Below are 10,998 nucleotides of genomic sequence, written 5' to 3' on the forward strand. Positions count from 1 at the left end.
GGAGCACAAAACAAGAGTGTGCAGAAGAGGAGGAAATGAAGACACTGGGCAGAGACCAGGCCCAGCCCTGCCCTGTGCTCAGTGCAGCCATGGTGCCACCAGCCTGGCCTTGCTGAGCCACCCAGGGCTAGATCCATCCATTTAGAGGGACAAACAACCCCTCCCAGCTGATTCCCCCCTGCTTTCCCCCAACCCAGGTGCAACCCAGGCTCACCCTAAAAACCTCCAGGGGGGCTGGGGGCAAATTGGAGCTGCCCCCAACAGAGCTGCTGCCCTCCAGCCTGGTTGACAGACCTGGATTAGAGCTTTGCATCACTGCCCTCACTCCCCTGCACTCCCTGGGGGATTAGAGTCCTTTAATCACCCTGAGGCATTAACTCCCACTGGGACCAGCCGGTGCCTCCCTGACCCCCCATCCTGGCCCCACCAGGTGCTGAGGGGCACCCAAACCAGGCCCAGTGTCCCCCACATTACCTGCCTCTTCCCCCAGCCCCAGGGCACAGCAAGCCCCTGCACCCTCTCAGGCTCTGGAAGGATTTAGCCTTAAACCAGACACGTGAAGTCAGGAAGGTTTATTCCAGTAAACAGAATTTCTCTTGAGCTCAACAGTACGACAACACCTGATTGCAGCACATAGAAACAAAACATCCACAGGAAGAATTTCCACAAAACACAGTTAAAAAAAAAAGGAATGGTGCGATTGGAAAAAAAAAAAAGAAGTCTATGAGAAGCCTTTAAATTACACAGTGTCGGATTCAAACCCTGATCGGCTCTGTCTCCGGGAGTGTGCAGAAGTAAAGGAGACTATTATTGCTTGCTGTGCTGGCTCCGGACACCCTCTCCTCTCCCAAAATTGCCCCAGGGGCAGGGTGGGTGCTGGGGTCTCCTCACTGTGCTGGGCACCCATGTCCCTCCTTGCAGCAGAAGAGGCAAAGGGACAGGGTCATCGTGGACGGAGCTTGCCAGGCAGGGGTCAAACACCCCGGCTGTGGTCAGTGGCTGGGCAGGTGGGGTTTGGCAAGAGTCACTAAAAGCCTCGGGTTTTGCAGTTAAAGGGAAATTTGGGGGGTTGCTCAAATGGAGATAGGGTTTGGGGGTGGGGGAAGAACCAGGGAACAGCAGGGATCAGAACTGGGCATCAGGCCACCCCAAATCCTTGATCCCTCCCAATATCCCTGCTTGTGCCTACCAGGATGTGCAGGGCTTCAAGGCAGGGCTGGAGGAGCACGCTGGGGATGGGCTCTTGAGAGGGGGCACGCCCAGCACCCCCGTCTCTCTCTAGCCCAAACATCCCTCTGCAGGGATGCTCACTGGTCACCAAGCCCCAGCACTCAGGTCAGGGTGGTGGGGAGCAGCCCCACATCCCCGCCAGGAGCCCGTGGCAGGGAGGAGGGGGGTGCAGGAGAGGTGGGTGCAAGGCTGGGGAGGGCCAGCAGACCCTCGCCCTGCCCCAGGGACCTTCACAGGTTGCTGAACAGTTCGTTTTTCTTGCTCCAGTCCATCTGGGGTGCCCTCTTGCTGGTGCGCTTCTGGTGCGCCCGCTCCTTGGCCACGGCCAGTGGGATGTCGAGGTCCAGGAGGGAGCCGGATGCTGAGTGGCGCTTGTCATCTTCCTGCGTGTGGGGCTGGGGGGGCGAGAGGCTGTGTCAGCCCCACCATGTCCCCCCTCAGGACAGCCCCACAGTGGGGGCTCATCCCAGATCCCGCTTCCCAGCCACTGCCTCCCCCCGGCATTCCCAGCCCTACCTCGCTGTGGGTCTCGCTGGAGTTGGGGGACACGGCCAGAGGCGCGGGGCTGGACGGGCTCTCGGACACCGAGTTGGACTGTGGCTCTCCACTGTTTTCCTGGGGGAAACAGGGAGGGAATGAGAGCTCCAGCCCCTGCGGCTTGAGAACAGCCACTGGAGTTGCAAGTCCCACCCGGGGGTCCACGAAATCCGTCCTTCCCCACACGTAATCCCCTGCAAGCTCCAGGCACATAAATACTCCAGCGCTGCCCATCTGGAGCAGGGAAGGATTAAACCCTGTCCGACTGCCCTGGCTTTAGCAGGAGCAAGAGGAGGAGGGTGGCTGCAGGGCTGGATGCTACTTCCCTGCAGCACCACAAGGGCTCCTAGCCATGGAGATAAAAAGAGAGGAGGCACAGGCAATTGCAGCCATCTCTGTTACACTCAGCACCACAAGCAACTCCCTTCCTGGGGGACACCAGTTCCCAGTCCCCTTCCCAGTGGCACCGGCTCTTGTGTGGCAGCCTGGGAGCACTGCAGTCCCTGGTGGCATCATTCTGTCCATGGGGACACCTGAACAGGAGGGTCCCTGCCTGGAGATGGGCATGGACAGGGTTAGAAGCAAGACGAAGCTCTTACCTTCTCTATATCGCCATTGGCAACCGGTTCTGGCAAGGGACCTGTGGGACAAGGACATGGGCACCAAGTGAGGATGTATTTGCTTTGTCCCTTCACCAATGTGGGGCAATCAAAGGCTGCACATGGCCAGTGCTCACACAACACTGCCCAGGATCTGGCCAGGTCCTGAGTTTTCTAACCAGCCCCTGCAGCCAACCCCACAGCACAGGGAGATGCTGCCAGGCACATCCCCATGATGGCAGCAGTGATGTGGAGCCCAGTGAGAACCCCTCCCCATCCTCCTGGGGACCCCCGTGACAGCAGGGAGGGGCCCATGGAGCAGAGCAAAGGGCAGCTGATGACTCTTCACTCCCTAGGCCATAAACCCTGACAAAGTGCAACCCAGGGCCATAAACCACATCAGCCCCACCACCCCAGCACGGGGCCCCCAGACAGGCAAGGAGACGCCAAAGCCACGTGACTCTGCTTGGCCCTAGGGTGATAAACCTCCACCTCCCAGGGCTCAGGGAGCACCCCAGCACCCCAGGTTTGGTGACAAGGTGAGACAAAGCTGACAGAGATGACACAAACCCCCATCCCCGCAGCACAGCCCCCAGCCCACCTCTCAGGTGCTGCTCTGAGGGCACCACCTTGCACTTCTTGAAGAACTCATCCGTGAGGACATCCACCACCAGCAGCCTGGTCTCATCACCACCTGCCTTGATGGCTGCCACCACGTCACTGTGCTGCTTGCCCTCCATGCACACACCATTCACCTGCAGGCAAGGCACCACATCACCCCTGGAGCCAGGGCTCATCCATCCCTTGAGAGCTCCACAGAGGGGCCGGGTACCGCCTTGGTACCAGTCACAACCCCAGCACAGCCACCCCACAGCCCCTGCAGGCATTTACAGCCTCACAGGGATTAGTGGCACAGCCAGGAAAACCTCATTAAAAGCAGATTTTCCTCTGAGTGATTAGCACGGGATCGAATGGGCAAAGCTGGCAGGGAGTGCCCGGCAGGGCACAGACCCAGGGCAGGCACAGGAGATGGGCAGCACGGGCAAGAGACAAAGCCCTCATGGTCCCCAGAGACCCCAAAACTTCAGCCCAAATGAGGCAGCAGCCCCACGCCCCAGTGAGCAGCAGGGTTGGGGCTTGGTTGGTCCCTGCCCTCATGGGTCGTCATCCCACCTGGCACAAACCCTGTCCCCATCCCCACCCTGGTCATGTCCGGCAGCAGAAAATGGGGCCATCATGCACCTTGTCCCCAGCCTGCCACACCCCAGGGGCATCCCAGGGACAGTGTTACCGCTAATTAACCCACAGCCAGCTAATTAGTGCTCAGCCCCAACCCTCCACAGTGCTGCACCCCTGGGTGGGGACCGGCAGGCTGGTGCAGGTTGGGTGTCTGCATTGTGAGTCACCACCAGCGCCAAGGACACCACACACCTTCCCGGCAAAGGGCAGCTGCCTCCCGGCCACCGGGATGCGAGGGAGCACCAAGGTTTTTTGGGAGACCCCCCCCAGAACCCTGCCCACCCCAGCACACCTCGATGATGCGGTCCTGGGGGGCCAGCCCTGCTGCCTCGGCCGGCGAGTTGGGGTCGACGGCGCGCACATACTGCCCCGGGCGGCTCTTGTCACTGTGCAGGTTGAAGCCGTAGCCTTCGGGGCCCTTCTTCATGTGGCACAGCCGAGGTCGCAGCTCCTCCTGCAACGGGGACAGCCTGTGGGTAAACTGCTCTCAGACCCCCCCAACACCCAGGGAAAGCACCAGGACCCTCCGACATCTTCCTGGGACACCATCCTCGTGTGGCCACCTGCAAACACTGATACCTCAACTGGGAAGCAGCGTGCCAAACACCCCATGATCCCAGGCATTAATTAATGAATTAGGTGCAGGGCACACTAATTGCAGCAAAACGTTGAAGAAACATGTTATTATGTGTGTCCCCAGACCACGCTCTTCCTTTTGGGATCAGGATTGCAACCGCCATGAAGGTGGAGGAGGAAACACAGCCCAGGTTGCTGGGAAGCACCCCCACCCCACCCCATCCCACTCGGGAAGCTTTGGCTGCCAGAGAGGTCTCAACCACCAGAGCAGGTCCCTTCCATCACGCCCTTGCCAGCTGCAGCCCCCCTCCACTGCAAACCCAGCCATGGGACCAGTGAGATCCCCCACCCCAGAGCACCCCACAGCCACTGCCGGCAGGGAAGGGGCACAAAGGGTTTGGGCAGGCAGCTGGGATCCAGCTGCAGCAGCCGAGGCGCCTCAATGCCCCGGCGTGACCCCTCCAGGATTGCAAAACAGAAACCAGCTCTGCCGGGGCGGCGCGACATGGGATGTTCAACTCTCCAGGAGGCAACACCCAGCTCATCTGCACCTGGTTTCACCTTGACCTGTGGATCCACCAGCACCTGGCGCCGAGGAACCCTGCAGGGGCAGCCACATGTACCCGGCCCACACAGAGCCCTTTAAGCTCCCCACCCTGTGAGCAGCAGAAAGAAGCAGGAGCACCCCCGGGAGCGTGGCACACAGGAACTGCCTCTGCTCACCCAGTGGGGAGTGGGATGCCCGGGAAGCATCAGAGGAAGCAGGCGACACAAACCAGCCACCTGCACGTGGCACCAACAGAAGTGCTCCGACCCCAGTACACATTTATAGGTAAAATGGTTTGATCCCGCCTTGACCACCAGCCCCTGGGCTTTGGTTGGGCTCTCCCAGCAGCCAAGCCTTGCTCAAACTGCTGGAATATTCCTTGCCAAGAGGTTTTGTATTTAATCTTTCTTCTGAGATAATTTTTTCTCCTTTGGTACCCATAGCATCACTGGGAAGAGGCATTGCAGGAATCTCCCCTCCCACACCTGCCCCGTGCTGCTCTTTATCCCCTGCACAGCACATGTGCTTCCTTGCCATGAAATTCCCTTTGCTCCCAGCCAGGAAAACCTGGGTCCTGGAGTGCTGACACCCCACATCTGAGAGCACTGAAGTGGCACAGGGTCCCACACGGGCCGGGGTGACGCATTTGCAATTGCTGAGCCAAATGCTGTGATAAGGCCCTGATAAAGCCTCATCTTCTTGCACAATGCCTTCCTCCCTGGTCAAGGCCAGCTACCACCCCAGCACCACTTGCCAACGCCCCGGGAAGGGAGGTGCAGGCAGCACCCAGTGCATCTGCCAGGAGTGAAGGTGATCCCGAGATGCCTCAGCGCTGGCACGCAGGACCTGCTCCCCACTTGGCTCAGCCCCACAGGCAATGCCCAGTGCAACAGCCCAGCTGTGGATTCCCCAGCTGGGTGGAGGATTGTGACCCTCGACTTCGCCCCGGCTGCCCTTCGGTCCACCCCCCCGTGCCTGGGTGGCAGCAGGTTCACAGGGTGCGACAGCATCCTCCACCCATGCAGCAATTGGACGGGGACAGACAATACCCAAAATAAGGACAAAAGGCAGGAGCCTGGTGCAGCCTAGAGGAAGGCAGCACCTCCCTGGGGCCCTGCCCTGGCCTGACCTCGAGCAGGGGGGTCAGGCTCCGGAGCACCCACGCTCCCGGTGCCCTTGGCAGCACTGTGGGGTTGCTCCACGCCGATAGCTCGGGACAAAGCCGGAGGGAGCACCCGGCAAGCGGTGCTGGCAGTGCTCCCGGGAGAGAATGGGAGGAGGGAGGACTTCGCTCCCACCCATACCAACAAAGCCCTGGCAGCCTGGGCTCCCTGAGGCACTGGTGCTATGAATTTTGGGGGGGTTGGGAGGGGGTGGGAAGAAGCCCTGCAGGGTGGACGAAGTGCCTCAGGACAGGGGGACAGGTCATGGTAGAGGGAGGCACTGATCCCTCAAAGGCAGCTGGCCAAGGCAGGAGCACTCGGTGTGAGGGCAGCCCGGCCAGGCCGTGACCCGCCTCCCCAGCATCCCCCCACCAGTGGCTGGCAGCTCCTCCTGCCCAGCGTGCCAGGCTGCCTGTGCCCTCCCCAAATCCCCAGTGCCAGCAGAAACCCCGTGGACAGCCACCATTCTGCCTCTCGGAGAGGAAAACAAATGCATCCGATCCTCCAGCAGCCATATCCTGCCCATCCACGGGTCGAGCACCCTGTGGTAGGTCATCCTTCCAGCCCCGAAGTCCCCCTCGGGCTCAACAACCCGAGGAGAGAGGGTTTGGGGCCAACACCCGGGATGCAGAGAAGCCCCGTGGCTGTGGAGCTGGGCAGCAGGACAGCGGAAATGCCCCTAATTTCTCTAAGCTGCTGCATCCTCTCCTCCAAGGCCAGCAGCCCTCCCGCCGTGCTGGGACACGGATTAGCCGGCAGAGCCTCCTTAGGAGCAATTACAACCTCCGGCGGGGAGGGAGGCGGGGGAAGCCGGACTCAGCCCCCCCCCCCCCCCCCCGCACGGGCATCCCGTGCCACCCCTCTCCTCCACACCCAGGGGTAGCAGAGGGACACCTGTCTGCAGAGATACCCACTTGACATGGGGAGCTTTGCAGCAATGCATCCCTATTCCTAACCTGGAACAGGATTTGGGGCATATGCTTCTCCCTCCAGGAGCTGCTGGACCAACCCTCCACAGCACCTTCAGCCCCCTGGCAGGACCAGCAATCCCAGGATCACAGGAACCCCAAGTGAACAGGTATCAGGACCCACTCCCCACCTCCCAGCCCTGCAACAGCAATTTCAGCCCTACAAGCAGCATCAAGCCCATCGGCGGCAGCAGCATTCCCAGTTACTCAAAGAGAAACACAACAGCTCGAGGATGCCTGGGCCAGCAAATTCACACGGGTCCCGAAATCTGGCTCACACATTCGGCCTTCATACAAAGGGGATGCAAAGCAGCCTCCTTGCAGCATCCCTGTCACGTCCTGTTCGACTGGAGCTGCTTTTCATGCAGCTGCCTTGAGAGGAAATTTAATTCATTTCCTAATTAAACATCAGCTACCTCCCAGTGCAATGCTCCCAATGAGGGGGGAATGCTCCCCGTTATGCCCCAAAACCCAGCCCTGGGAGGCTCACCCAGATTTTACAAGGAGGGATGAGCCTTGCTGGCAGGGAGGGCTCTAATTTAGCACTAAATTTGCAAGAGGGAGGCCCAGGGCTGGCAGGAAACACCCTGCCCTGGTACAAGCAGCCCCAGCCCATGCCAGGGTGCTGGGCTTGCAGCACCTGGTGCTGCCCCGCGAACACCGTGTGGTTTGCATCAAACTTTCTCAAGATACTCCTGAACAGTTGAAGCCTCCGGAAACACAAGGAGGGGGGGATGAACTGTAAGAGCTCTCGCTGGGGACACACACAGCACAGGGCCCCAGGAAGCGGGGTTGGCCTCAGGGGTGTAAAACTATCACTGTGCTGGCTCAGCACCACAGACAGGGGTGCACGTATCAGCTCCCCAGGGAGGCTCAAAACCTCCATCCCAGCATCAGGGGGATTTGAATGCCTAAGGTTTTATAGGAATGAAAAGGGAGCCCACGATGAGCCTCTCAGAATCTCCTCAGCCCATGCCCAGCACTGAGAGCTGGGGGTGTGACTGAGCCCCCTAGCACAGGGGGTTCCCAGTCATGCAAGACCCAGCAGGGTTTGGAGGGAGGATGGATTCTGCTGGAAAGTGGGAGACGTTAAACGATCACTCGTTAAACGATCACCGATCACTCGCCACAAGCAGCTCTCACAGCTCTCAAGTGTCTCCAGGCTCGTTAAGCAAATAAAGGCAAGTCCAGCCCAACAAAACAAACAGGACTCTGACACATGCAAATCTCCTGCTTCCCCAGTGATCCCAGGGAATCCCACCCACCCAGAGTGCTGGGATGGGGCTGCAGGGGGATGGGGTGGCCAGCACCGGCTGTCCGCCAGTGTCCGGAGAACAGGCACGACAGTGTGTTCCTGGCTTGCCAGAGAGAAATCCCTTTCTGCCTGTTCTGGCTTGGCTCCCATCCTGCCCGGCATCTTCCCACCCTGCTTGGTGGGTGCCCAGCCGGGGCGATGTCTCCAAACCCACTTGCCTTTTCCACCAGGCCCTGTCCCCAGCCGCAAGATTTCCTGCTGATACCTGTTGAGAAACCGTCCTGGGGCCTTGCGGTAATGTCACCCCATGTCACCCCACGTCACCCGCTTCCTGCTCTTGTGAACAGAGAAACCGCCGGTAGTAACTGTGCACGGGCTGTGCCCCGAGCCTGCTACCCAGGCCTGTGAGCAATCTCCAGCTAAGACTGTCCCCCAACAGTCTGTGGGGAATCTCCAGCCCGGGCTGTCCCCCCAAAGCCTGTGAGGCATCTCCAGCAGGGGCTGTCCCTCAAGAGCTTATGGGGCATCTCCAGCTTCCCACGCCCTTTCCATCACTCCAGCCAACACAGCAAGCAGGCAGCCACCCCACAACATGTCAGGGCTCTGATCCCCATGTCCTCAGCCCCCCAAGCCTGGCAGGGGGCTCACCTGAGCTGCATTAAGTACATTCTTTTTGTCTTTCCCAGCCTGTGGAGAGATCTGGGAGTGGAAAGCAGAGCACAGACGGTCTCGCTGGCCCCGAGGCAGCGCTGGCACTGTGACATATGGGAGAACGGGCACGATCCCCCCGCGTGGGGCAGCACCACAGCCCGGCACGGGGCCAGACCTGGGGGACATGGGATGACACAGGGGACAGCAAGCAAGAGGGGCAGCACAAGGGCAGAGCCTGAATGTTCCCACCTGAACAAGCCCATCGTGGAGGTGCTGGAGCAGTGCTTTAGCCAGGCAGGGATGAGAATTGTGCATGCAGTGGATCAGCCTGACCAGGGGCAACAGGCAGATGGCACAAGGCTGAAGTCCAGCAGGAGATACAACTCAAAACCACCTGGTCCTAAGCAAAACCCTGTGTGACAACAGCTCAGCGAGGCACCAAGGTCTGCCTGGGGCTCAGTGTCTACCCTGGGAAGGCTCCTTTGCACCAATCTCTCTGGGAACGGGTCACAAGATTTCCCCAGAAGGTTCCCCACCCTGGGGACACCAGGAGGCCGCTTCCCAGGAAGACCATCCACATCTCTGTTGTCACAACAAACAAGTCTTTGCTGGGTAAATAAAAAGCAGTATTATCTCCCGCTGCCCAGAGTGTTTCTTAGGAACCACTGGGAGCAGGAAAGGTCAGCTATTTCTCAATTCCTCACCTTTCTACATCACTTTGTTTGTGCAACTGCTAACTCCCACACACACTGAAGGCCAACATTCCTGAGTATCTGTACATGGGGTCTGACTGTCAGGATGAGTCCTCCAGCCCGGGAAGGGGTCCACTATTTCCACTCCACAGCAGAGACCGAACATGCTCAAGGCAGGAGTGACTGCCAGCAACACCTGCAGTCACAGCCCGCAAAAACATGCTCTGCCACAGGTTTTTTGTTGTATTTTGGCGTGGGTTAGTGCCAGCCACCCTCAGCCTAGCCCTGGGCTCAGCTACACGTCAAAGCTCACCCTGTCACTCTCCTCACCCCGTTTTACCGGCCCTGCAGCATCAGGACGGGCCGAAGGGCTCCAGGACACAACAGGCTGCTCAGTTATGGGTCCAACCAGCCCGGTGTGCCCGCCTGCCCCCGCCCGTCACCGGCATGGCTGGGAGAGAAGAGCATCAAGCAAAAAAAAAAAAATTAATTTAAAACAAAAAAGGCAAAGCAGCCGGGCGCGGTAGGGCCCGAGGCTCCTGGAGAGCGGTGTTTAAAGCAAAGCAAAAAAGAGAAAGAATCGAGACTGAAACCAGACACAGCGCCCGCGGGAGGCCGAGGTAGATGCGCTCGCTCCAGGGTTGGAAGGCGACGAACGGGGCCGGTCCCGGGAGGTCCGACCTCCCCTCCTCGGACATCACCCCCTTTCCCGGAAACTTTTCCGAGCCCCAGCCCCCCCCGGCCGCCCGTTTACCCGCTGGTCGCCGCCGTTGGGCTCCCGCGCCGCGGGCTCCGCCGGCACGGGGGCGGCCGGCACCGGCACCGGCACGGGGGCGGCCTGCCCGCCGACCACCGGGGGCTCGGCACCCGCCCCGGCCCGCTTCGACAGCTGCTCGTCGGCCGTCGAGTCCACGACGAGGAGGCTGACGGCGCCAGCGGCGGCGCGGATCCGCTCCACCACCTGCTGATGGCTCTCCCGCTCCACGTTCTCGCCATCCACCTCCAGCAGCCGGTCCCCGGCCCGCAGCCCCGAGCGCTCGGCCGGCGAGCCCGCTTCCACCAGCCGGATGAACTGGCCCGGCTTGCCCTTCTCGCCGTGCAGGTGGAAGCCGTAGCCGTCCGGGCCGCGCTCCAGGCGGCACAGCCGGGCGGCGGGGCCCGCGCCGCTGCTCATGGCGGGGGGAGCGGGCGGAGCTGTGGCCGCCCCGTCCCGCCGCCCGCGCTCAGCGAACTGCGCGGCCCGGCCCGTGCCGCCCACCTATATACGGGGGCGGAGCGCGGGGCGCGGGGCGGCCAATGGGAGAGCGGGACGGGGAGACGTCCGCCAAATAAGGAGAGCGATGGGGCGGGTTATGCAAATATTTGGGGTGTGGCTATGCAAATCTGCTCCCGTGGGTATGCAAATATGTTCTCGCCCCGCTGGGGCGGCCCGGGCTCGGCGGCGCCGCCGGACCGCTCCCTTGTGGGGTCCGACCGCTCGCTCTGGGGCCAGGCCGCTCCCCCGTGGGGTCAGACCGCTCCCCCGTGGGGTCCGGCCGCTC

General features: G+C 60.9%; 1 protein-coding gene across 1 annotated transcript; it reads right to left on the reverse strand.

Moving 5' to 3' along the window:
• Positions 1-557: 557 nt before the first annotated feature.
• On the reverse strand, positions 558-10,650 carry SLC9A3R1 (SLC9A3 regulator 1). Its single transcript, XM_027691400.1, has 6 exons — positions 10,212-10,650; positions 3,898-4,059; positions 2,968-3,121; positions 2,367-2,407; positions 1,747-1,845; positions 558-1,625 (listed from the first exon to the last, which is right to left on the reverse strand). Exons 1-6 carry the CDS (start codon positions 10,629-10,631, stop codon positions 1,461-1,463), a joined length of 1,041 nt encoding a protein of 346 aa, XP_027547201.1. The 5' UTR covers positions 10,632-10,650; the 3' UTR covers positions 558-1,460.
• Positions 10,651-10,998: the final 348 nt, after the last annotated feature.

This window comes from Neopelma chrysocephalum, unplaced genomic scaffold, assembly GCF_003984885.1.
Source record: "Neopelma chrysocephalum unplaced genomic scaffold, ASM398488v2 Primary Assembly neopelma1_84, whole genome shotgun sequence".
Taxonomy (NCBI): Eukaryota; Metazoa; Chordata; class Aves; order Passeriformes; family Pipridae; genus Neopelma; species Neopelma chrysocephalum.

Excerpts from the sequence above, each read along its gene's own strand:
- SLC9A3R1 (XM_027691400.1), bottom strand. The coding sequence starts at position 10,631 with ATGAGCAGCGGCGCGGGCCCCGCCGCCCGGCTGTGCCGCCTGGAGCGC. Across the intron at positions 4,060-10,211 it reads CCAACGGCGGCGACCAGCGG|GAGGAGCTGCGACCTCGGCT; the intron begins GTAAACGGGCGG and ends TCCCCGTTGCAG. Across the intron at positions 3,122-3,897 it reads CCCAGGACCGCATCATCGAG|GTGAATGGTGTGTGCATGGA; the intron begins GTGTGCTGGGGT and ends CCTTGCCTGCAG.